This window comes from Vipera ursinii (genome assembly GCF_947247035.1).
Source record: "Vipera ursinii genome assembly, chromosome: 1".
Classification (NCBI taxonomy): domain Eukaryota; kingdom Metazoa; phylum Chordata; class Lepidosauria; order Squamata; family Viperidae; genus Vipera; species Vipera ursinii.
Window position 1 is genome coordinate 300,931,957 of NC_139512.1, and position 26,735 is coordinate 300,958,691.

At 38.8% G+C, this 26,735-nt stretch overlaps 1 protein-coding gene across 4 annotated transcripts; it reads left to right on the forward strand.

Moving 5' to 3' along the window:
* FOSL2 (FOS like 2, AP-1 transcription factor subunit) lies at positions 1 to 26,197 on the forward strand. 4 transcript variants are annotated; one of them, XM_083352044.1, is made up of 4 exons: positions 1 to 508; positions 16,100 to 16,354; positions 19,683 to 19,790; positions 21,381 to 26,197. In XM_083352044.1, exons 1-4 carry the CDS (start codon positions 410 to 412, stop codon positions 21,888 to 21,890), a joined length of 972 nt encoding a protein of 323 aa, XP_083208170.1. In that variant the 5' UTR covers positions 1 to 409; the 3' UTR covers positions 21,891 to 26,197. The 4 variants fall into 4 exon arrangements, with proteins under 4 accessions (XP_083208170.1, XP_083208171.1, XP_083208173.1 ...); XM_083352047.1 differs by lacking the exon at positions 1 to 508 and adding an exon at positions 943 to 1,075; XM_083352046.1 differs by lacking the exon at positions 1 to 508 and adding an exon at positions 968 to 1,225.
* The last annotated feature ends 538 nt before the right edge of the window (positions 26,198 to 26,735 follow it).

Genomic DNA, 26,735 nt, shown 5'->3' on the forward strand with positions numbered 1-26,735 from the left:
GGGAAACAAGACACGTCTTAATTTTCTTTAGAAATAAAGACGCATTTGGAAAGAGAACTCTTTTTTTTTTAAAGCTTGTTCATAGTTATGCTGACCTTAAGAGACTCAATGATTTGGCTCTACAAGGAGTGAATTTTGCATTCTTATACGCGGGAGGTTTGGGGTGGTTTTTTTTTTTAATTCCACGGTTCTGTTTTGAGAGGCAAAAAAAAAAATCAGGACTTGCTTAAAATAGAATCAAAATCCAAACTGCCAGCTGCATCCGTCTCCACCTGGGCGCGCTTGAAATCTAAGGCATCAATTATACGATTGGAAACAAGACAGGAAGGGACTGAACAAGAGGGAACAACAGCTAAAAAGATTATATATATTTTTCATTATTATTTCTCTCCTGCTTGTACCTCGGACAATGTACCAGGACTTTCCGGCCAATTTTGATACCTCCTCTCGGGGCAGCAGCACTTCTCCAGGGCATCCGGAAACTTACTCGAGCATCACAACTCAACAGGTAGGGGCCAAGCCAAGCACCTTGGTCGCCAAGTTGCTAAAATCCGGTTCTGACATCGAGGCTCTCTCCCTTTACCAGGACGTGCACTTTTCTCCTCTCCTAAATTCATCCTCTCTCCCGTTCGTGATCGCGTAACAGCAATTTGTCTTGTGTGTGTGGGGGGGGGAAGGGAGGCGCTTTCTTTCATTTTATTATACTGTGGCTTTGCACGATTCGGGTCGCTGTTATCATGCTGATTATTATTTATTTGCTTTTCCTCCCCCTCCTCAGCGCCTCTCCGTCGCACGCTTCTTTCCCCCCCCCCGCCCCCCCGCGGCAGGCGATTTATGCCCCTTCCCACCTCCGCGGCTCGCAGCAACTCCTTAACCAAATAGTAAAGTTCGCTAACCACACCCAAGTCCACCTCCCGCGTGCGCGCCTGGAGCTCTCCCTCAGTCGGAGATTAGAGGGGAGCAGCGGGCGACGCGTCTCCTTTGGCCTCCAGTCCAATAGCCGCCTCTCGGCGCGCTCACACCTTAAAAGGAGGCGGAAACGGCCGCGGCTTTTCAAGAGTTGGGGCGGTTGCGGGTGAGCGCGAACGAGGCCTTGGAAGTGCAAGTCAGGAGAGAGAGAGAGAGATTGAGAGCCCTTGGAAGTTGGTAGGCAGGAGACACAGCCCGATCGGAGTGACAAGCCCAATGCGACCCCGAGCCACCGATTAGGCGGCGCGCCGGCTAAGTAAGCAGGTTTGGGGGGGGGGGGGCGGCGGGCGGTCCTCTTCCTTGCCTTGTTTTCCTTTTTCTTCCTAGGAAAGAGAGCTTCACGGTTCGTCCGTCAGTCCGCTCGCGATCCTCTCGCCGGGACTCTTGGGAGTTCAGCCCAACCGGAGCCCCTGTGCCCCTTGGGCGGTTTTGCTTTCCGCAGTTTGTCCTGGCCCTTCAGGTGGAGCCAAAGGCGCAGAGGCAGAGGCGGGCGGTGGTGTGTGTGTGTGTGTGTGGGGGGGTGTTGCTTTGCTTCTCTTGGCTTCAGGGTCTCTTCAGGGAAATGTATCTTGGGTCCATTTTCCTCAGAGGAGATCGGTGTCTCTTGAGGTCCTCCAAAGAGGGGTGTCGGAGGGAAGAGGAGCCTTTCTGGGCGAGAGTCTTAAAAATGCAGGGCGAAGAGAAAGTCCGAGCGGCCATCTCGATGTACATGGCCATATGCGCCCGAGCGAAGGGTTGGGTGGGTACGACGGTCGGCGGCATGTTTTTTTTTTCTCGGAATGAAATGTCTAATTGGGAGCAAAAGAGAGGAAATCAGGAGTAGCCTTCTGGAACTCTTAACACAGGTTTCCACTGGTGTGTAAACAGTATAAAAGGGGATGTGTGGGCCTCGCTCTTCAATCGTTGCCATTGGGAAAGAGTGCCAAAATGCCTGGTACCTCAGCTGAAGTAGGGCCGGAGAAAGAACTTGGGTTTTTTTTTTTTGTAGACTTTTTAGAGTGCAGAGGAGGAGATGAACCAAGTCCGTCTTCAGGTTTACTCAGTAGAACCGTCCCCCTCCCCATGAGCAGTTTGCAAACAGCAAGCCAAGTGTAGGCCTGGTCATCATGTATAATGTTTCCTTGGCTTGATTCTTATAGTGTTTCCAAAAGTTCAGATTTTGTGGTTATGGGGTGAGATTACAGAGTAGAAAATAATTGGCTCTGGGGATGGACCATAAGCCAGGAATCCCGGATCCTTTTAAGCATTGGGCATATTTTAAGAGTAATTTATATATGTTCTTAACAATTTGGAGAGGGCAGTAGGACTTGCACATTTATAACTGCCCACCAAGATAGTTAGGGCAAGTCACAAAACTCCTATTTTACAAAACAGAAAATGTAGGTTACCTATGAACTTTACCTATGAAGGCAAGAATGAATTCTGGACCTCTAAACACAAAATTTCTGCTTTGAGCTCATAGTCTTTTACTCCAGTGCCCATTTCACACAGGGCAAATTGAGGAGACTTAGGCTGAGAGATAAATAACTTTGCCAAATGAATACAATGCAGAGGTGTGGTCTGAATGTCAAGTGCCAAAACACGTATCTGCCTGCACAAAGCACAACAAAATACTTTTTTTTCCACATAATGCAAACAGGTTATGTTTAAAGAAACACAGAGATCATTATACTCCCACATAGAAGAAAATCTCAGACAAAAAGCACACCACACCAAAACATACAAATGAGCTAACATGCTTATACTGCATCACATGATTATTGTTGGAAACTGGTGCTTTGCTTTGCAGCAAACTATTTTCCAGCAGAAAACATTTGAATAAAAAAAGTAATAATGATTTTAAAATTAGGAGAAGCAGTGAGCCTTAATGTTTCTTACCTGTGAGCTCAGTGTTACCCACATTAAAGGCCAAATAATCCCAAGGTAGTGTGAGATTAACTCAATCAGGGTAAAAGGTCACTTAAATGACAGAAACGGAATGAAGTCACTTTAAATGCATGTGACTTTATGGACAGATATATTTTCTTTATATATCATTCCTCTATTTCTTATCGCTAAGTTTCTTATTTAATAAATACAAGTTTAAGGAGAGAAAGGAAATTATGAAAGGCACCATTTCTTGGAAACAGTCCAGGTCTTACATGTCTGTTCCCAGGAGAAGCCACAATGGGAATCTCTTTTGAACTGCTTCAGTTCCTAAATTCCTTCAAATGAAGTAATTGTTTTTAGGGTTTGGAAAAAATAAAACAAAAAAGAGAGATGTTTTCAGGGAATATATGGTGCCAGCTCACATAACTGTTAGGACAGAATTAAGGATTTGGAATGAGATGGTAATGTATTTGTAATACCATCATGCAAATCTAGAAAAATGGAATCTACAATGTCCTCTAGAAAATTATTTAAAAGTTCCAAAGAAAGATAGGTTATTTTCATTATAGTTGGCCTGAGCCCTGGCAAATTGCATGTGGGCAAAATTAGGCTATACTTTTTAATGTGCTGGTTTTAGTTTTCAAAATAGGGAATAATGCGTCTGAATTATTTTTGTTTTTTCAGTGTCTGAACTGATTTTGTAAATTAGGATGAAAAATATGAATCAAAAGTTGTCAAAAGGGGTGAAAGATTGGTTATTTAGTGGTGGTGGGTTTACAGAGATAATACTTCTACCTTGCTCTTTGGAAATGAGAAGTTTTCCCCTCCCTTTTCAAATACTAGTTTTCAATTTTCCAAGATAATCTTTCTAAAATGCAAAATGTTTCCTTAATATGTAATTTGTAATGGCTAGCATTTTTTACTATGACACCAGCCCCCATTTATCTGTGCTTTATTTGGTAAAAGTAGATTTGCAATGGACAGAATTTGTAGGGTTATGAAATATTTTCAGTCAAATTTCCAAAGAACCACATGTCTCTGAATCTGAAATCAAATTGGTTTCTGATTCTAGATTTCCTTTTTCTCCCATTGTACAACCAGAATGTCCATGTCATTTTAGCATTCTAAAGAGGCTGCAATACTTGGTATTTGAATAGGTAGAAATTACAACTCTTACCAAAATAATCTTGATTGAAATAATTACATTTACTTTCCAAAATGGGTTTAATGTTAGTATTATTAACTTGATTTATAATTTACCTTAACTCAGGTTGTCTAGATATTATATACACAAAGCAAAATGGCTTTTTCCATTCAAAATCCAATGTAGATTACATATTTGGGTTTTTTTAATTTCAGTATGTTAATGATGGCAGAGGTTTTGTATGTTTTTGTAAATGCAGTTCAGCACTTAATCCCATCTGATAAATAGACAACTACAAACCCAATTTACTGAAAAAAGGATTTTTGCAATGGATTGTAAATAATTTGTTATATTGAAAAAAGTAAAGCAAGAAGAAAGTGTTTTTTCTAGATTAGGCACAGCATATTACTGTCTTGCTGTATCTACTTTTTAAAATATGGATTTTCTTTCTCTCTTGTTTGCAGCTCTTCTCTTTTATTCTAGCTGGGATCATTTTTCCTTCCATAAATTCTAATGCTGTTTCGTGAAGCGTTTCAATCCACTGAAATGCTGTTTGAATGATACAGTCGTTTCCATAGGCAAAATACAACATACACCCCGAATATCTCTTATCCTTTCAAAGGAATCAATTCAGTTTGGTTTCTACATTTTTTAAAAGAGTTTTTCCCCAGAAAGAATTGGAATGTACTTTTTTTTATCTGCTTTATCTTCAGGCAAACAAGAAAGGGCAATTACTGTTTTCCTTTGGTATTCAGACATTCCTTGGCTTGTTGGTATTTATTGTTGATTGGATTTTGACTTTCAGAATGCAAGTTCTTACAGGGCCTGAGCAATCTGGCGACATTTTTGGGATATTTTTTTTTTGGTCAGTGTCTGGTCTTGAATGATGTCGGAACTTAAAGAATGAGGAATATTTCCTGTTGGGACTGAAGTCTGATGGCCAGTTTGTTCCCCGCCTTTTTTCTCTCAATTTGCATTTCTCTCTTTATTCCCCCCTCCTACCCCAGCTGCCTTTTCATTATAGGCAAAAATTATGGCTTCTGTGAAAGGCATTGCACAATCTCCTCAGTTACACAAACTTACGATATTTCATAACATGTTTACATCAGTTGTCTTTCTCTCTCCCCCCCCCATGGCTTTCTTATTACTTGTGCAGTAAAGCGGCGGCATGAAGAATAAAGCATTATTTTTACAATAAGCTACAGGCACTTTTTTTGCATAATTGCCCTGTGTTAAACTTTGCTAGTAATTCCTCAGGATTCCATACATCAAAGGGTTTTTTTTTCTTTTTTACCAGAAATGACTCTCTCTGTTCCTAGCTCCATAGCAAAGACACCTCTTTGGTGCCCTCTTTTGGCTAATCCAAATAGATTTCCAAAGATTATAGATAATGGAAAGGAGTAATTTACACTAAGTGTGTGGAACGGGTGAGTTACTTGCTTCAAATATACAGCATATTAAAAACACCCATGTGATTCAAATTATTGCTTTCTCAGTAGGTATGTACATTTTTGTTTCAAAGTTTTATCTCTTCTGAATTTTTCCCCCCATCTAGACCTATACCTAAACTCATCCTTACACACTGTTGTAAAATGTGGTCTCTGGGACTGGAACTCTTTCAGGTGCCTTTAGCTTGCTGATTTGTGAAGATTAGGATTGTGCTCTTCAGATGACTGATCAAGTAGCCATCCAATTCTGGCCTTCTCATTTGCCCACTATCTTTTAGTAATCTTTTCAATTTACTTGATGTGATGTAAGAAGCCCAATCTGCTTCATCCTTTTGTATCAGGTATATATGGCCATACTTCTACCAGTATTTCTTATAAAATTTCAGTTGCAGAGTCAACAGCTTTATTCACTACAACAGTACATGCTGCCCTTAATCTTAGCCAAAAGGCCAAAAAGTGATCCATTTGCTAAATCCTTCACACACAGTTAGAGGTCCTGAATCAACCTTGTTTTGTGCCTTCAGTGTTTGTTAACAGTTTGTGATAATTGTAGCTCCATTCTAAGAGTATTTTTTTTAAAGTGAGATGGAAATTTTATAAAGAAATAAAGAAGAGCTTGGTCCGAAAAGGGTGTGGTGTACACACCTGTTATGTTCCAGATTAAATAAAGACATGGCAGTCATGTCGGAATAGATGCATGTATGGTTTACGTCTGATAGTTCAAAGAGAATATGAGTTTCTGCAGCGTCTTTTGCTTTGATTCTTACTGATATTACAGATTAAGCATAAATCTGATTTCAACTCAGGAATTAATTTTTCATAAAGTTCTTTATGTCAGGTGACTGACAAGAGAAAAAAATGTATAGAATTCACTCTCATCATAATATGTATGTACATCTACATAGAGAGGTGCACATAACCAGTTTTAGATTAGCTAAGCAAAAAGAAAAACTTATAACAAGCAAACTCTGAATCAATCCTGTCTCAAAATCCTTCTGCTTGATTGAAGGCTCTCGTGTCACTACGGGTATTTCTGTTTGCAAGGGAATGATGTCTATAACTGAAAGGTCAATATACAAGGCCATAACCGTAGTTGCAAAGAATATTGTATCTAAGCCACTTTGCTGATTTTTTATCCCACAGTCATTTGGGAGATGTTTATTTCTGAGTCCTCATATAAGTAATTTAGACGACCTGTATGATAGATAGGAACTCCTCCCTTAACATTTGACATATAATAGTGTTTCTTTGATGGCTTTTAATCCCTCTTTTATTCTTGTCCAATTCAGTGCCATTAAGATGGGTTGAAATTAAGTAGGGTAAAAACACTCAAGTTCAGCTCTATCTCTGTTGACTTGGCATACCTATCCATGCTGTTTTCTTGACAATGGTATGGAGATGATTTGTTACTGATCTCTTCTAGGATATTGATAATTTCCAGCGATATTCTGTGGATGTAGTATACTTGGACTTCAGTAAGACATTTGATAAGGTAGATCACAACCTACTTCTTGGTAAGCTAGAAAAAGGTGGAATAGACAACATTACCACCAGATGGATCTGTAGCTGGCTGGCAAACTGTACTCAACGAGTAGTCCTCAATGACACTACATCCTCATGGAAAGAAATAAGCAGTGGGGTACCACAAGGTTCCGTCTTCGACCTAGTACTCTTCAATATCTTCATAAATGACTTAGATGAGGGAATTGAAGGGGAATGACACCAAACTGGCAGGAGTAGCCAACACCCCAGAAGACAAACTCAGGATTCAAAAAGATCTTGACAAACTTGAACAATGGGCCCTGTCCAACAAAATGAGTTTCAATGTGGAGAAAAGCAAAGTCTTACATTTAGGCAGGAAAACTCAAAGGAACAAGTACAGACTGGGTGAGACTAGCTTAAAAACTGAGAGGGACCTTGGTGTCCTAGTGGACAATCAGTTGACCATGAGCCAGCAGTGTGCAGCAGCAGCCAAAAAAGCTAATATAATCTTGGGTTATATAAACAGAGACATAGAATCAAGATCACGTGAAGTATTAATACTGCTTTATAAAACCCTAGTAAGACAACACCTGGAACACTGCAGCCAATTTTGGTCACCATGTCACAAAAAAGATGTTGAAAGTTTGGAAAAACAATTCAGAGAAGAGCAACTAAGATGATCAAAGGCCTGGAGACTCAAACATACGAAGAACGGCTGAGGACTTGGGTTTGGCTAGTCTAAAGAAAAGAAGAAATAGGGGAGACATGATAGCAGTATTCCAGTACTTGAGGGGCTGCCAGAAGGAAGAGGGGGTCACGTTATTCACCAAAGCACCAGATAGCAGGACAAGAAACAATGGTTGGAAACTGACCAAAGAGAGAAGCAACCTAGAATTAAGGAGAAACTTCCTGACAGTGAGGACAATTAACCGGTGGAACAGTTTACCTCCAAAAATCGTGGGCGCTCCATCAGTGGAGATTTTTAAGAAGAAGCTAGACAGTCACTTGTCTGAGAAGGTATAGGTTCTCCTGCTTAAGCGGGGGGCTGGACTGGAAGACCTCCAAGGTCTCTTCCAGCTCTATTCTACAATAATTATTTTGATTTCGCCAATTGAGCCTACATCCTTGGCTTTATTTAACCTCCAGGTCTTGGCAAAGTCCGCTGGAATCTTAAAATTCTCAATCTGCTGGATTTGATTATGTACCAGCAAGTTGGTGTCAACTCTTAGCGACCACATATTATTTTGTCTGTGACAATCTTTCCTAACTTGTTCTTTTAGGTCTTTAAATTGTGTACCATCAATATTGCAGCTGAGCCCATTCACCTTGTTACTGATTGTCCTCTTCTTATCTTTCCTTCTACCTTTCCCAGCATTACAGCCTTCTGTAGAGAGCCATATTCTCATATAATAGGGTAGATTGAGCCTGGTTATTTGTGCCTTGGGTGAAAAAAATTATGGTTTTATTTGTTTTTCTTGACTGTCCATGGTATTCTCATCAGTCTCGAGTCCCAATCCACTGGAGTCTCGGTATATATGGACATCATGTTTTTATAATATAACATTTAACAGCAGCATTTAACTCCTAAATATGCTCATTAGGAGGTTCTGGGGAGTATCTTTCTTGTTGATTACAGAGGGATGTTGGTTCTGAGGATAGCAAGACTGAGTATTTCAAGCTGAAATCCATTGTTAATGCAGACTTCTGCTTTACAGTGGGGCTTTTCCCTTCCTTTGTAAATCCTACCCCCGCCCCGCTTTTAACTACTAAGATTCTAAGATGTTAACCTTCCCAAGCAAGTTGTGAGGATGAGGACATGCAATTGCTGTCTGTTTTCTATCTCCATTGCCTTCTCTCCTTGTTCCCCCTGCTCTCTTCTTGTTTATGTTGCATCATTCTGGAAAATAAATGCTTGTTTTTCTCCTTTGATCAGATACCTTCACACTTAAGACTATTACCATCTTCGCAGATTATCCTCAAGGCACAAATTCTGAAGCAGTAGGAGACCTTAGTTTGGATTCTGCTTTTTGTTTAGTTAACTAGTTTATTTTAATGTCATTATATCAATCAAAACAGTGGGGATAATTTTCATATACTGCAAATACTTTTAGTTAATGGGTTTAAAAACCCCATGCTGGGGCATGATGGGCCTGTAAACCTAATCCAACAATTGTTGTCTCCTTGTTGCAGAAAAGCATTCCTTTTCTTCTACTTTTTTTTTTTTTGTCTCCTTCAGGGGCTGCCAGTTGTTTTCTTTTTCCTCCATTGCCTCACCTTTTGGTGCCAGCAAAAGTTCCAGATTTACTATGAAAACAAAAGAAGGTGGACTAGTATGCCTTTAATTTTTTTATACATATGCGCACAAATGCACATATATTTTTGAAATAAATTATTACATAGTGTCTTTTTATAAGATCCTTCTTTGTTTTGTCTAGACCAAGGGTAGGCAACCTCGGCTCTTTTATGACTCATGGACTTCAACTCCCAGAATTCCTGAGTCAGCTGACTCAGGAATTCTGGGAGTTGAAGTCCATGAGTCATAAAAGAGCCGAGGTTGCCTACCCTTGGTCTAGACCAGGCATGTCAAACTTGTGACGTCGCACGACGTATCGGAACTTTTTCCCATTGTCGAAAATGGGATGGGCACGGTTTCTCTGTGATGCTCTGGCCCGTGGGCCGGCAGTTTGACACCCCTGGTCTTAGAGAGTGAAAAACCTTCAAGGATTTTCTTCTGATCTGAATACCAAAACACTTTTATGGAATATTATTAAAGTATAAGGCACACAAATCTGCTTCAAATGGAGGCATCTTTATATTCTGCTTTTAAACCCGTATTATTTGAGACTCCAGATCAGACCTGTAGACCAGCAGTACTTTAACTGGTATCAGAGCTTAAAATTCCTTGCCATGTTGGTGGAACAGGCTCTTGTAAAACAACTTTTTTGTTTTTACATTTATTTGCCATATTTCCACATACAGTATATCTTCTTTTTTTGATTTTCCATCAGCTTGGAACATACCAGAAAAATAAATATTTATCAGTTATTGACTGATAAATACTTATTTATCATTAACTGATAAAGCAATAAGTAGGACAAGTTAGGTATATATTGGAATAATCTAAAACTGTCTTAGGGTTTCTTTTTTTAAATGCTAACAAGTGCTATACTACAAATATTGTTATTGGTATTGTTAAGCTTTTTTTTTTTTTTTAGAAGAAAAGAAAGATGCCCTGAAATTGAGCCGGACTCTTGGCGACTGTATGAAATGCAGCCATTCAGCTTTCTTGGGAATAGTATGGAAGTTTTTGCTGTAGTTTTTTTTTAGGATGTTTTTGGATTTCCCAGTCCAGCCTACAAACCTGTGATTCTCTAGTAGTTTCCTCCCTCAGCAGGTTTAGTCCTACTTAATTTACAAGCTCAATGGCATTCAGATTCTTCCAGCAACATAAAACTTTTCAGTTTTAAATATGAAATGGCTTGCTTAACATCAGCCTACTTTTTGCCTTCTAAAAAGCCAGGGATATTCCTTACTTCATGCCAGTGTTTCCATAAAGACTACTAGAACTTTGTCATTCTTGTCTTTTGAGTTACTGTTTGGTGTTCTGGGAACATAAAGAATTGAGTAGAATACGAGTTACATGTTGGAATTCTCTAGGATGATTGATTAGAAAACACAACTATTTCCTCTTCTCCTCCTCCGTATATCATAGCTGATCAACATCCATGAAACAGTACATTTCAACAGTAAAGTTGTAATGAAGAAGGGAAAAGCACTCCCTGGGATTTAGATAAGAGACGAGTTAATAAAGCAGCCAATCTAGTATAGCGTTTCTTAACCTTGGCAAGTTTAGGATGGGTGAACTTCAATCTCAGAATTCTGAGAGTTGAAGCCTCTCCAAACTTGACAAGGTTGAGAAGCATTGACCTAGACTGTGGTCAGAATCCATCAAAACCCAGGAAATCCAAACTCTAAGCAATCAACCAAGAGCAAGCCCATTCCTCCCCCCACCCACTCAGATTAGCTTCTGAAAAGGCAGGAGCCCATATATCCCTACTTTTTTCATCTGTCATGCACAAGCCCCATTTGTCGGTCACAACAAGATCGTACAGTATAACTGCCCTGGCATATGAAAGCAACATCTTTCTTCTTTAAATATTTAAAAAGTTAGACCCAAAGAATGATGTGATGATATTATTCTTTGGATGACAACAAAACCTTGCCTTTTAATAATAACAGCGGTCTCAGTTTGTTTATTTAAAGTATCTGCTACTAATAACACAGGTGACAAACTGCTACAATAATATACAAAATATACTTGAGTAATCCACTAGTCAGAAGTAATTGAATCTACAGAGAGCATCTCTTTGATTTATTTTACTCGTTTTCTCCAATACTTAATAGTTCCTGTTTGTGTAATCACTCTTCTACTACATGTTATCAGTAGATTCACAAAATTCTGATTTGTTTGTTTGGTACAACATTTTAGTGCATTTTCAATATTTCTAATGCTGCTTGTTTTCAGAAAGCTACAGTTAGTTCTCTGACTAGTTGTAGATCTTTCCTATTGCTGTGGTAAAACACATTGTCACTAGTATGCCCACTGGAGGACTTTTGCACTTTCCCATTACTTGGCCACATTTTCAGAAATCATTTTCTTTTAACTCCCAAATGTGTTAATGTATTTGCTTTCCTACAATATTTTGGTTTGTCTCTTCTTCTCAATTTTTCGATACATTTCTTTTTCCAGTTATACAGAGGATGTAGCAAAACCTCTATCTCAAGTAGTTTTGACTTTAAATGTCTTGGGCTGTGAAAGATTTGCCAAAAGACTAATTGATTTAACTTTTACTTTTTAAACATCCTTTTAACAACATTACCATTTTTAATATGCCACTTGGGTATAATAAGATTTGAAGTAGTAAGTAAAATACCCCCTTTTTTGGATATTATTAAAGTTATTTTTTATTAAACTTAAATAAACACTACTTCCAATCCAGCAGCAATAACATCAGTCAAAATAGAAATCGTTTTATCAACATTATAATATCTCAGAATTAGCAATTTAGTTAAATATTTAAGCTCTGCAAATGCCTTATCTTGTATATCTAACCACTGAAACTCCACTTCTTGCAATAACAGTTATAAAACTGGTCATATTTGCTATGAATTTGAATAAATGTGTAGTCATCTAAAAATGTCTTTGTTCTGTGGATGATGCATTCCAACAATAGCTTCACTTTTACTTTTACTTTTACAAATTTTATATTATGGGCAGTAAAAATATAGTCCAGATTTATTCAGTTGATCTTTTTAAATTTGTTACATTGAGTTTCAGATTTATTTCTGTAAACTTGTTCTGAACTGGTTTCATTTTTTTTATCATGTTCTATAATGATCTCAGTTTCTTTAAAATTTTGCTGAAAAACAGATGTCAATATGTAAAAGGTACACTTTAGAAAGTAGGTAAAGAAAAGTGTTTTCTCAAAATATCCTTATTTGTATTCTTTGAACTGAAACAAATTCTACTTTGTTCGCTACTTGATTTTTCCACATTTACTGCAAGATTGCTCGTTTGGTTCTGCAACTTGGGCTATTGCACCCAGCTTTTTCATCTGTTTGAGTTCTCCTTATATCTTGGCTCTTAACATAAAAACATGTCTTCCTACAAGCACAAATAATTGGATGAACTGTGGGTTTCATTTAGTAGACTAGTAACCTGTAAACAACCCAGTACTTGAAATGCAGTTCATTTCTAATATCATCTTCATACCTAAAATGTCTTTTGCAACCCCCACAGCTGAAAATCCCAGTGAGAAACCTTTATCTCTTTACTTGCAAATAATGTCACATCTCCCCACATACTTAATTTCTGCCCAAAGTAAATAAGCAATCTTGCATTTGATTTTCTCCCAAAGATTTACTTTACAATTTAATTTACAAGGTTACATAAACATTTATAAACAAGACATTGTGTATCTAAATAGTATCTATTTTAAAACTTATCACTTTTACAATGATTCACGTTCAATGAAACTAATAATCTTTTTTTAGTCCACAACATACAAATTTCTTTTATCTGCAACTTCTTACTCTTTATTATTATTTTTTACTACTTTGCAACTTCTTACTCCTAGTTTTGCACTGAATGCTGTGTAGTGTATGGGGTATTGGATAAGGAGCAGAGAGGCGAAGATTCTGCTGTGCCCTTAGCTACAAGAAGGATAGATTACTGTTTATACTAACTTGAGTTCCTGATTTAAAAAGCAGGATAGATACCTGATAAATAAATAAAAATGATTACCAGTAAGCTCCCACATTTTCTACAAGCAAGCCTGAATACTGCAATAAATATCGCAGTGCTGCAAATATTCTTAGATCCTATCCTTTAACAGTAGCATTTGAAGTTATTTAGCTTTTAGTTTGTTTCACTAACTTGATTATCTATAGTGTTATCTATAGTGTTGTTTTTGCATAGTCCAGAGTATACTTAATACATTTACTGCTTTTTTTTTGTGCAGAAATATCTACTGTTTGTTTTCTTGTTTTTCTTTCCAGAGTTAAGTCTCAGTCTCTGGGTAATTTGCTTATACTTTACTATCCTGTTTCCACAAACAAAATTGTATTAATAACTTTTGAAACAAACACTCCAGGATTGATTTTTTTCTTCCTCCTGATGAAACCACATGAAATATGTATGCATTCCATAAATAACCTCCTTTTTTGGTCCATCATGCTTCAAATGTAAGAATCAAAATTTGCAACTTTTGTTTACCCAATTCCTTGTCAAACTGGAAACGCTCGGTGGGGTTTTCCCCAGCAATACATAGAAATGTTTGAACTTTTCAATCTTCTTATCTCTATTAACTACATCACACAAATCTTTCCTTTCGTGTTTTTCAGTTTTCTGCAACATTTATTCAAGGTCTAAATGTAATTATTTTAACTGTTCTTAATTTTTGTAATTGTTGTATTGTTATTTTTAAAAACCTTGTGAACCGCCCTGAGTCCTACGGGAGAAGGGCGGTATATAAGTCTAATAAAGATAAAGATAAAGATTATCTTCAAATACCAATTTATCTGGAGCCTTCAGCCAATTCAACCAGTGCCGTCAATCCCATCCATTTCTGTCTTCATATTATGTTTGTTCTTTAGACAAGTATTTAAAAAGCCAGGTCTGGGTAATATGAGAAGATTTCTTTAAATTGGCAGCAACAACTTATTTAATAACATAGCCATCTTTATTCATGCTATGAGAATTCTGCTGTTAGTGACACAAGTGCCATCAATTTGCTAAAATAATTTACACATTATGCTTAGTATTATTCAAAAGTAAACCAGTCATTATGGGGGGGGAGTGTTTGCTTCATGTAAGCACTTTGAAGAGGTTGGTCAAGGCAAGGCATCCCTAATATGTAGGTTTCAGCTTTGAGTGAATTGGTTTAATAAAATTCAAGTGTATAAGGCACTTCTGTCTATTTAATTGGTTTTTACGATAGTACTGTACATTTAAGCTGTAATCCAAGGAGATCAATTAGTGCATTTATTTCACATAAATTGTTGGCTAGTCATCTGCAGATTACAATGTATTATGCCCAATGCTAAAGAGGAAACAAAGGTGTTTTTCAGTTTAACTGTCTGCTGTCACTTTTGGATTCTTTTAAACAAATCATTGGCTGCTTCAATATGTAGAATGGAAAATACAAGTGTCTAGAGATTTATGCTATATTGTTTCCCTTGCAAATATTTAAGGATTGTATATTTAAAAACATTCATGCAAAAAAAACCTACCTAGTATTTAAATCAAGGCTAACAGCTAGGACCATAAAACGCTTGCTCCTGTAAACGGGTCGTGGCAGAATAGGTAGATAATAGGTGTTCTTCCTAACACTTTAAGACTAATTCAAACAATGAACCACAGCAATATTTAGAATGATGAATATCATCTTCTCAAATCATTAAAATATTACTCCTATATGAGAATTGGAAATACTGTCTCAATATTTTAAATAATTTACATATTTGTATATGTAATATGATTATATATCTTGATCACATCTGAAGCTATAAAATTAGGGTATTAACGTTACAAGATCAACTTTCAAAGAATAATTCCTCTTTGAACATCTTTTAGCTTAACTGTTGAAGCATCAGAAGTATGTCATATGAGTTAGAGTTGAAGATGGAGAAAGATACAATTGTACTGTATTTAAAAATGGGAAACATTTACAGGTAGTCCTTGAATTTACAACCATAATTGAAACAGGTATTTCAGTCATTAAGTGATATAGTTTTTAAAGAGGTCAACACGTGACCAGAGTTGCTTTGATTACCATTTTTACCACGGTTATTAAGTGAATGACCTGGTTAAGTGAATCCAGGCTTAAGATAATACAATTGACTTTGCTTGTCTGAGGCTGGGAAGATTACAAATTGCAATCATGTGATCGCTTGAGATTGCACCCATTGTAAATGCAAACCAACTGCCAAATGTCCAACTTGCAATCACATGACCAAGGGGATGGTACAACGGTTCTAAGCTTGAGAATGGGTCATAAATCACTTTTCCAGGATCATTGTAACTTTAAGCAAAAGATATTACACGAAATATCATTAGTCTTTTCCAGATAATATTCTGGTTCTCATAGTCTAGAAACGGTGTTTGTCCGGATAAGAATGTGCTGGGGGAAAAAATAGGTCTACTTATATGGGAAAAGTATTGCTTAAATTAACAACTGCTAAGCTGAAAACAAAGCTCAGAAAAAGAAAGCATGCAATCATCACTTCAATTAAAATAATATAAAACAAAATCTCACAAATATACTGAAATCATGCAGCAATATGGAAGTGTCTGTTGTCTGATGGAAATCGTACAAGATTTCTTGTAATATTGTTGACCCTCAAGAATGAAGTATTTGCTAATTCTTTATTATTTTAGTAGTAGAAAGCATTTTCTTTGGATATTAAGGCCCTGAATTAATCCCTGGCATCTCCAGTTAAAAGTACTTTTCAGCTTCCTCTATTCCAGTTCATGTATGTATAACTGCTTTCAGCAAGGATGCTCAGATGAATTAGATGCACATCATTTTCATTTGGTGGAAAAGCAGTGCATGTAATTGTGCCAGAGTTCTTTGACATCCTGTGTTTTCATTTAAATAAGTTGCTGACTTCTCTCTGTGTCTTCTAGAAATTCCGGGTCGATATGCCAGGATCGAGCAACACATTTATTCCTACTCTCAACGCGATAACCACCAGCCAAGATCTACAGTGGATGGTTCAGCCCACTGTGATAACCTCCATGCCAAGTGCCTACTCTCGCTCGCATCCCTACAGCCATGCGTTGCCCAATCTGTCTTCAGTTACTGGACACACAGCCCTACAAAGGCCTGGTGTTATTAAAACCATTGGGACCACCGTGGGCAGGAGGAGAAGAGATGAGCAGGTAGCTCCACTATTTAAAATAACTAGCGGAATGGACTTGATATTGAATGCAACGTTTCTAAGTCTGTGCTTCAAATGTTTGTGGCAACTGACAATAGATTTATGGATTACCTGAATCTATCTTGAAGGAATACTGACTTCAGTATAAGAAAGTCTCTGCAAACCATAGCCTACTAGCTTACATTTTGGTGCGAGATCTTCAGTTGGTCCCAGGATTTTCCAGTGAAGGAATCTTGAATAACAAAGCTGGGAAGATTTGTAGAGTTAAGGTAGAACGTTGACACCAATCAGGACTGACAGCTTTCAGCAAGCTAAATTATTAGCCCAATCTGATGTGATACCTCTGCTTAAGTTTTCATTTGTGTTAATATTTTAATAGTGTCTCCTTCAATGATAGTTTTACTGGAATGTGTGGACTCTAAAAGCATTGGAAAGGTTCACTATCTGGTTTTCATTGCAACTAAATTGTTGGCTGTAACTCTCGTGTAAGAGGCTTAAGATAATACAAAATGCCATTCTTTGTTGTCTGGTGGACATCTATGCAGTAAATTCTCAAGTAAAGGGAATTCAAGAACCTTGCATTGCTGAATAATTGTCAGGAATTCTGAACAAAATGTAAGCTTGAAAATCACTAAATGGATTACTGAAACCAGACTTACTGGTGCATGACAACATTCACCGAACATTGTTAAATGTTATTGGACTAATATTTAACTCTTTGAAAACTTTCTGTATTTGTAGATTTGCGTAACTAAGAACTAAAAATCTAGGAACATGGAAATATAATATGAGGCTACTAGTTAAGGCAGTAGCCCTAATGGGTAGTTCCATCCTAAGAACATAAGGACTGTTTCCCTGGAAATGCTCAAAGCATGCCAAGCAGTCCTTCCCAAAGTAGCCAACTGTATTACTCTGGATAATCCATAAGTAGGCAAGAGGTAATAGCAATCTCCTGCTCTTCCTGAGCAACTAATTTAGAGATAAATATATATCTGAACTTGAAGGTAACACATTACTCATTATACTGTGGCATAATGTGGTTTCTATGCCTCTGGTTTAGTGTGTTGTGCAAACCCACCCATTATGGCATAAAGATATGTACAAAAACCAGGCCACAATGGCAAATTAAAACAATGTTTAAAATAAGGCCAGGCTTAGCATGATGGCTGAGTGCTGTCCTAACTGTTACAGCTAGTCATTATTGAGAGACAATGTGCAGCGATGAAGTTGTTGGACTAGACGCAAGGCAATCTATGTTATAGTCAACCCTTAGTCACAGAAACTTATATCCTATATCAGACATGTCAAACAAGGCCCGGGGGCCGGATTCGGCCCGCAAAGTGGTTTCATGCGGCCCGCGAAGCCATCCTGGAAACAGTGAGGGAACAGCCCCCACTGCCTTGGCCCTGGCCCAGAGACCCCCCTTCTGCCAGATACCCTCAGATCTGTCCCACTCCTGCCCAGGCCCCCATAGGCACCCTTGATGCGAATGATGTAGAGCTGGCCATGCCCACCCAGTAGGCCATACACACTCTAGCCACACCCACCCAGTAGGCCACGCCCACCCTGGCCATACCCACCCGGCCCCTTGAGGGCAACCGCAATGCTGATGCGGCCCTCAATGAAATTGAGTTTGACACCCCTGTCCTATATCATAGTCTGTTGTTGGGAAAATAGAAGAAAACACTGTATCACCTTCAGTTCTTGAATGAAAAGTAAGGTAGACATCAAATAAATAAAACTGGCATTCTCCATTATTGATCTAGTCCCATTTTAAAGCCATTAAGGCTCAGAATTCGTGCGATTTTGATTTTTCAATTTACATAATTCTCAATATAGTTGACGACTATGAATGCTGTGATTCAAAGAATCTGGAACCTGAGTAGATGGGTGCAGTGTCACAAAGCTCTGCCTCTTTGATTGCAACACTGCATCCACCTTCACATTTTGATTTCCCCTCTCACCCCTGCTAATCTGCGGTGGATCTGGCTGGACCTTGGCTATTCAGGCATAAGGAGAAGGATCAGAGAGTGAACAATGTAGCTGAAAGTAGGATAAGACCCAGTCCTTGGGCATGGGTGCCATTCAAGTATTTTGTACTGGAGTCGTGTTTCTTATTTCCAGTCTGCTGTTAAAACTCAGCCAAGACGTTTATAGAATTAAACGCTTGACTAGAATAAGAAAACTTTTGAGTGGCTAATTCCTTTTTCATTGTAACAGATGGTTAACTATAGTTAGGAAACTGAAGTGTTTTTGAGATAGCTGTTATCTCTGCCATATATGCAGTTGGGAGGAGAGGGTAGAGAAGTTACTAGAAATCTTGAGTTTATCTACAGTCCCCCCAAAAGCATTAATTCCCCTCTCTAGGCTGTGTGTGGGCATAATGAAACACACTATACCCTCCATGACATTTATCTCCTGTTAAAGGCTGCCTGATGATGTAGGGTCTTATCTCTAAAAGTCAGAGGTAGGAGAGGATAGGACTGGATGGCAGCTCTTTTGATTTGATTTGATTAGGGTCATTCCAGTTTGTCCAGCTCCCTGGACCTTGGCTTCTGACCTTCCAGTTAATGACTGTTGTCCTAGGAGAAGAAGCACATAGACTTTTTCCGAAGAAAAACTTGCAACATCTTCCTATGCTCTTACCTCACAAACCACCCACATTGTGAAACCACAGAGAGACTTCTATCTTTGCATTCAGCCTTAATTGCAGATTCATTGTTTTCTTGCCCAATCTTCCTGTGGTTTCTCCGTTCTTGTGCTCTCCCCCACCTTGCTATCGCTTTTTCTTTCTCCTCTGTGGCTCCAGTGCCATGTTATATCAAAGCCCTGAGAGTATCTTGATGTGAGAAAGAATGTTTTCTCAGAGCCCCTGGATCCATGTGAGGGAGCCTCAGCCCTGACACCCAAAATTGCATTATTCAGCTAATAAAATGGTAGCTTTTGAAGCAACTGCCTTCTTTTCACCAGTCTTCAGGCCTTAATTGCTACCACCTTCCAGGTTAGTATAGTGTTTTTAGGTTAAGTTGGACAAGAACTGGGGAGACACAGGTTCACGTTCGTCTTGAGTCATGCAAGTTCACTGGGTGACTTTGGGCCAGTCACACACACTCAACTCACCTTACAAAGTGGTTGTTGTGGGGGGGGGGGAATGGAGGGAGGGTTATGGACACACTGCCTTGAAGGAAAAGGAGGATATAAATCAGTTGGAACAATAAATGAAAGGTGAAAATTAAACCATGGCTTCATCAGTTGAATCATATTTCTCATTGATTCATCCCTGAAACTACCAGCTTGAATTAATGTTTTGTTCATTTGCTTATCTACAGTTATCACCTGAAGAAGAAGAGAAGCGAAGAATTAGGAGAGAAAGGAACAAACTAGCAGCAGCTAAATGCCGTAACAGGCGCCGAGAGCTGACTGAGAAACTCCAGGCAGTATGTATTTTTTTTTAAATTCCATTTATATCCCGCCCTTCTCCGAAGACTCAGGGCGGCTTACAAGCTTAGCAGTAGCCTTCATTCTATGTATATGCCTGCTTATTAGGGCTTTTCACACACACCCCCAAGCGGCATTATTACAAAGTCAGCTTAATTGCCCCCAACAATCTGGGTCCTCATTTTACCTACCTCGGAAGGATGGAAGGCTGAGTCAACCTTGAGCCTGGTGGGATGCGAACCTGCACTAATTGCAGGCAGCTGGTGTTACTTAAGGAGGCATTAGCCCACTGCTCCACCAAGGCTCAAATCTGCTCTTTCCTTGTTATGTGCCTTGTTTTTTGTAAGATAAAATGAAGTCTTGTTGAATTGAGCTCAACAGACAGTGACTTCACGGACAAACTGTAATCATTTTCTTGAAAACGACATTGACGTAGTTTCCCATTGATGTCTTTTGTTTTTGACTTTCTTGGGATTTCTCAATAGCCTCCTGCCCAAGTGCTAAAATAGGCCTTCCTCTGCCCATGAAGCCGGATAACTTTGTAAATAGGGCATATAATCTGATTTTGTGGCTACATGATACAACATGATCTAACATTTTATTGATTTTTGTTGGGTATCATGACATTTCTAAAACTCTTAAAGGCTTGCTGAACTGCTGCTGATATTGAGAGCTGCTCCTGGAGATTCTTGCCATAGTTGGGTGATTTTTGGTACATGGTGGAAATTTCGGGGGAAAAGAAAAATTTATTCTAGATCTAAACGGTTCTTCAAAAATTACATATCCAGTGCCTTTATTAGGGAATAGGGAAAGTGCTGGGAATTGGCTAACAAAAGGAGAAGAGCAAAGTAATATAGCTGAATATGTATGAATAGTGATCTACCCACTTTTCCTCATTTTGCTTATACCAGATAATCGTACAAGTACGGTGGAGTAAACACTTGTAGGTGTTAAAAAAATCACCTAAGATACAAAAAAAAAGCAAATGCCTATACAGTATTTCCTTCTGCTTTTCTTCATGGCCAGCAAAAGAACTACAATTATCTCAAACCTGTTTTGCATACGTATCTTTTTGGATATCATAATTTTGCTGAAAGAATGCATCTGTGCTCAGTTACAGGTAAATTGTGGTTGCACCTTTACTTGTAAGGTTAACGAGAGCATTAATCTTGCAGTCATTCCAATTTTTACCTATTAAACTGATACAAATTTATCAAAGCAGTCAGTAGGGGTACGTGTGGACAACATCCAGTCCTCGATAAGAGTCTTATGGTGACAAGTACTTTATTGTAAATAAAGCAAATTTTGGGAAGGAGGTTACATTTTGAATATGAATATCAATGTAGTGAATTTTTGTGTTTCAAACCTGCTTTTAGATCTCTTATCTAGCCTTTCAATGGCCAGCCGTCAGTCCATAGGCAGTTAACAAAATCACTCAGAGGACCTAGTCTACCCCCCTTAACTGCTGCCAGTACGTATTCTGTGACAGTTGCTAAAAGTGAAGCCTATTTCTCTTGAAACCCCTTTTTGGAATGCTTGTTGCTGTTGCTCTTTTTCTTGCTGACCACCTCTTTATCTTGGATCTACAGGAAACCGAGGAACTGGAGGAGGAGAAATCAGTGCTGCAAAAGGAGATTGCTGAACTAGAGAAAGAGAAGGAGAAGCTGAAATTCATGTTAATGGCTCACAGCCCCATGTGCAAGATCAGTCCTGAGGGCCACCGAACCCCTCCACCTCATAACCTCCAGGCCCTGCGGACTGGAATGGGTGGTCCTGTGGTGGTGAAGCAAGAGCCTGTGGAGGAAGAGATCCCTTCTTCCTCTTCAGATCCTGAAAAAGGGCAGAGATCTGTCATTAAGCCCATCAGCATTGTTGGGGGGTTTTATGGAGAAGAACCACTCAACACACCCATCGTGGTGACTTCAACTCCTGCTGTCACCCCTGGAACATCCAACTTGGTCTTCACCTATCCCAGCGTGCTGGACCAGGAGTCACCCCTCTCCCCATCAGAATCCTGTTCCAAAGCTCACCGGAGGAGCAGCAGCAGTGGGGATCAGTCATCTGATTCCTTGAACTCTCCAACTCTCCTGGCGCTGTAACCCTTTAGCCACCACTCCACCCAGTTACTCTTGGGGGGGAAAGCCCCACCTCAAGATCAGAGACAGCACAATGGCATTCAAGCACAAGGCCAACAAGAGCCAGGAAAGGAAATGATGTTGCTCCAGATATTTCCTTAGACAGGAAGACTAGAACAAATGAAAACTATATCAGTCTGGAGTTGGTAAGCGGCAGTCACAATCCCAGGACTCAATGGTGAGGGGTTTCCCCTCATTCACCAATTACTGCAGTGGATGTAACCATCCATAAATTGCTAGATGTTTTCCTGTTAGGCTGATGAATGGACTGTCTGACCTGGCTCCTTCTCCTGCGCTAAGTAGTACATTCCAGTTAGTTGATCTCATTTGGGCCTTAACATTTTCTTGATTTTTGTTGGTGGATACCATGACATTTCGAAAACTCTAAAGGCTTACTGAACCACTGCTGATATTGAGAGCTGCCTCCTAGGAATTTTTGCCATATTGGGTGGCTTTTGGTACATGGTGGAAGTTTGGGGGGGAATAGGGAAATTTATTACAGGTCCAAATGGTTCTTCAAAAGTTACACACACATTCTGTGTCTTCATTAGGGAATGGGGAAAGTGACGGGAAACTGGTTAACAAAAAGAGAAGAGTCTCCTTGAAGATGATAGAGAACAGTGCGCTGTTTGTGGCTACAAAGGCTGCATTTGCAACATACCTTCGTCAGTGGGCCAGGAGTGGTGCCAAGAGGGCTGGGGAAATGCCAGAGTGGGTTTCCACTAAGCCTTTGTCTCTGGCATGATGTCTTCTGTAATTAGTGTTTGTCAAATCTGTTGCAGGACCCTGTGTTTTCTTTCCTTTTGGCTGCCAGCCACTTTGGGTGTGATGCAGCTTCCTCTGAAGTATGCCTGAATCACATGCTGGTGCTGTTTCTCAAACAAAGCTACCAGCTTCCAGGTTGTGGACTGTTGCCTTTGCCCAGTGCTGCCATTCTTCTTCTGGCTGATCAGGAAAGGGGATTACTTTGAGGAAGAATGTGCAAGATGATCCCTTGGAGAAATTTCCCCCTTTGGTTAAATTTTGCTCATCAGGACCTGGCCAGGGTTATGTGTATTGCTTTCTGATGGTCTCAAGCCAAATTAGTCCTTTTTCTGGTACTGGGGACAATTGAAGAAAAATGGATTCTGCACTTTGCCTCCTACTGCACTTGGTTTCCAATTCTTAACTAAATATGGCTAATAAAAAACCCCCTGTGCTCACTACTGAAATAGGCAGCATGTTTCTACTTAAGTACATCCCCTGTTGTGCCAAGCATTAATGCAACTGTACTCATAGAATATGCAGATTTTAGTAGGGCTATCCCAGATAAATTGGAGAGAGGTTTGTTAGATCTTCATCTGGAAGAAGACAGTTTTACTCTAAAACTTGTTCTTTACAAAACAGCTGATACAGCTCAATGACAAGCTTATTAATGGTTGGTTCTGCTTTGATTTTCTTTTATGTGATCTGTGGGTGAGCTAGGCAAGGAAGCTGATGGATTTTTTTTTACCCCATTGTGCTCTTCAGAGATCAGCATCTTGACTTTGGGCAGGATCTTCTTCAAGCCACGTTAATCCTGCAACAAGCATTTTTGCCTCTCTTCAAGCTTTGCCTTAACAGCTGGGAAACTAGTCTGGATTCAAAGTGTTTCTGTTGACATCAGTGATCCTATTTCTGTTCATTTTTAATGCATCTGGATCGCAGCCATAGTTAAGAATGTAATGCTAGGCTATTTGATCAGAGTTTCTAGCCATTGAAGTTTTTAGAATGATCTAGATCAGGGGTAGGCAACCTTGGCTCTTTTATGACTCGTGGACTTCAACTCCCAGAATTCCTGAGCCCAGCATTCAGTGACCTGAATGAATTCCATGGAATTTTGAGTACTGTAAGGGTAGTGTTTGATTCAAGTGGAGCTCAGTTCTTGGTGATTTCGTGGACATGCTTATGTCATTTTTTTTTTGTGGACAACGATGGTGGCTTGCCTTCTTCAAGGATATTTTTGGACTCTGGTCTAATCTACAACCTGGGATTCACTAACGGTCTCTGAAATACTAACTAGATCCAAAGCAAGCTCCACTTAGCTTCTTATCTTTTTTTGCCTATGCTGGTCATAGGGGAAAATAATCTAGATTATTTCTGGCTATTGGTAGTACATCTAGCTGCTAAATGTACCCTATATATTACTTAACACTATCAAGTTTCTATTTACAGCAATAAAAGCCAAACGTTTGCTTTATAGGAAAAAAGGGTGTGCAAGCTGATTTTTCTAGCTGTTATCTCCTTTAGCAGATTCTGTGTTAATTGAAATAATTTAAACCAGCCTTCCCAAATTATGCTCTATGTCAGGCATGTCAGACTGCCGGCCCATGGACCAGATGCATCATACTAAAACCGCGCCCACCCCATTGCTGGCAATGGGGAAAAAGTCACAATACGTCACGCGACGTCACGTGACATTGCGAGTTTGACATGCCTGCTCTATATGCAACACCACAGTCTGAGCCAGAAGTCATGTTTGGTGAACAAGAGTTTTTCTGTAAACACATTAAGCTGTATCATGTTGAGGAAGGCTGGTATAAAGCCAGAATAAAAAGTTGTCTAGAATTGCTTTTGTATGCATATGATAAGAATGTTGTATTGCTCAAGATTCAGATTCAGAGCTTCTCTTGTTTGGTATTTTAAGGAGGATTCTGATCATAATGGGATGGGAAAACCAGCATCTTGTCACTAGCGTCAAAAAGAACTGCTCAATATATTTATGTGAGAAGTAAAGAGCCAGTGCTTCTCTGCCTTAATGTTTCAGAAATAAAATTATCATAGTTCATTTAGCACAAATTCCATCTTAGAAATTAATGGAAAACTAAAAGGTAAATAAAATTAAATAATTTGACCTGCAATTTCAGAGGTTAAATGATTATTGGCAGAAGAGGACAATATTCTGTGAAAATTCTCATTCCATTAACGTTGTGCCAATAGCAGAGTTAGGCATTCAGTTGCATGTTGAATCTTTGACCTTGCCATCATTCCTCAAATAAACCTGCAGCTAATATGTGCTTTTAAGAAATGTTGCTCCAGAAAACCTTGAGAATTGAAGAAAATACCTGAATAGTGATCCTTTTCTTCTAATTCTATGAAGCAAGAGATGATGGTGCTGAGATTAGCCAGATAGAAAGTCGGTGGACTTTAGGGAAGAGTTCCCTTAAAAATATTTCAAGCTTGGCTGAAGGAAACAGCAATCTTACAGGATGCTTCTAGGTATCTAGACTTCTACAATTGGTTCTGATTGTGATCTCAGATCTCTCCAGATAGCTTGCTTCTCGTTTCATTTTTGTGTGTTCCAGTTGGATGATGGTTCCTGGAACCTAGCAGAAGTAGCTTAATAGTTGGTCCTTCCAATCTTGTTACTTCAAGAAGGTTGAAGTAAATGAGGCCATTATGCCCTTCCAGTAAGTAGTGTCTTTGTGGCTAGTACTTTTTGTCAACCTTGTACAATTGCTTCATTATTGTGTTCAGATTGAGCATTGCCGTATTTTGGGTAGTTGAATCCAGCTTCCATTCCAATTTTGGCCTTTTTTGGCATCTTTTTAAATGTGCACATTTATACATTTGAAATGGCATATTTTCATCTTTCCTTCTGCCTCACAGGTGTAAATGCTGTACAGTGTTTGCATGGCACATACTCTTGTGTTTTGGTTTTTTCTTCCACAAGCTTGTAGTCTATGGACCAATTGACAGAGGCCCATGTTTTATAATTGTCCCAACCCCCTGGAGGTGACGTAGTAGTGGGAATTATTTAGCCTCTTGAGAGCAATATAGGATGGCATCTTGCACATGGCTGGTGGTGATAAGTAACATCTCAGTTCTAGTTTTCTGTGGTATAGTTCTATGAGTAACACGCTTGTGCGTGAAGTCCTAATAATGGCTTTTGTGCAATAAAGCAAACCTGAGAAGTTTTGTAGAATACATTGCATCTAAATCTTTTACAATCTACAGGATTCATACAAAATTTGCAATATTTAAGTCTCTGATCTGGCAATGTTTTGCCCAGCTACGTTAAGACTTATATGCATGCCTTGATAGCAGTTCCTATTCTTGCAGTATTTTGGAGAAAACTGCATTTTTTCCCTAGAGAAAAAGTCTATTTGTCTCCCAACACTAATGCAATTTTCTCTCTTTGAATTCTTGCTTCTTACCCATTCCAGTTCTAATGTTTATACTTGACTTTTTCTTTCCATTAGAACACAATCCAGCAAACTCTTTGCTTTGCAGCTTCTTTTAATTTCAACCTGTTTTGAATACATATGATATAACAGGACCTGAGGTCATCATATCAGTATCAAATGATTTTTTTAAAAAAGATCCTATCCTTATTGTTTTATTTAATTGATTCACTAAGTTCATGCTGCTTCTGTATTCCACCCAATCAAAAACACTCATTATTTCTTATTTATTGGCAAGCAAACATTTTTTGTGTTGGCTACAATGAATCTGCCCACCATTAATTAAACAACTTGTTCCTATTTTTTATGCCAAAATGAAATTAATTAGAGAGGGTCAAATACTGTAAAAGAGGATGAAAGTGATAGCATGTCTTTGTCTTTTTATATAGATATATAACGTTTACATCTTTTTCTTTGCCGCAAGTCTGGATTTGAAAAAGAATGTTTTCCTACTGATTTTTAAAATCCTGATTTTTTCTTTTTTAAATAAAAATAATTACACATGGTAATGGTAAGGGTTAATAATTTCTCCCCTTCCCTTTGTATAATTTTTCCATGAAATGCCTTGGTGCTTCATTTTGGTTCTCGTTGTTCTGTTCAAATCTGC

Excerpts from the sequence above, each read along its gene's own strand:
- FOSL2 (XM_083352044.1), top strand. The coding sequence starts at position 410 with ATGTACCAGGACTTTCCGGCCAATTTTGATACCTCCTCTCGGGGCAGC. Across the intron at positions 509-16,099 it reads CGAGCATCACAACTCAACAG|AAATTCCGGGTCGATATGCC; the intron begins GTAGGGGCCAAG and ends TGTGTCTTCTAG. Across the intron at positions 19,791-21,380 it reads TGACTGAGAAACTCCAGGCA|GAAACCGAGGAACTGGAGGA; the intron begins GTATGTATTTTT and ends TTGGATCTACAG.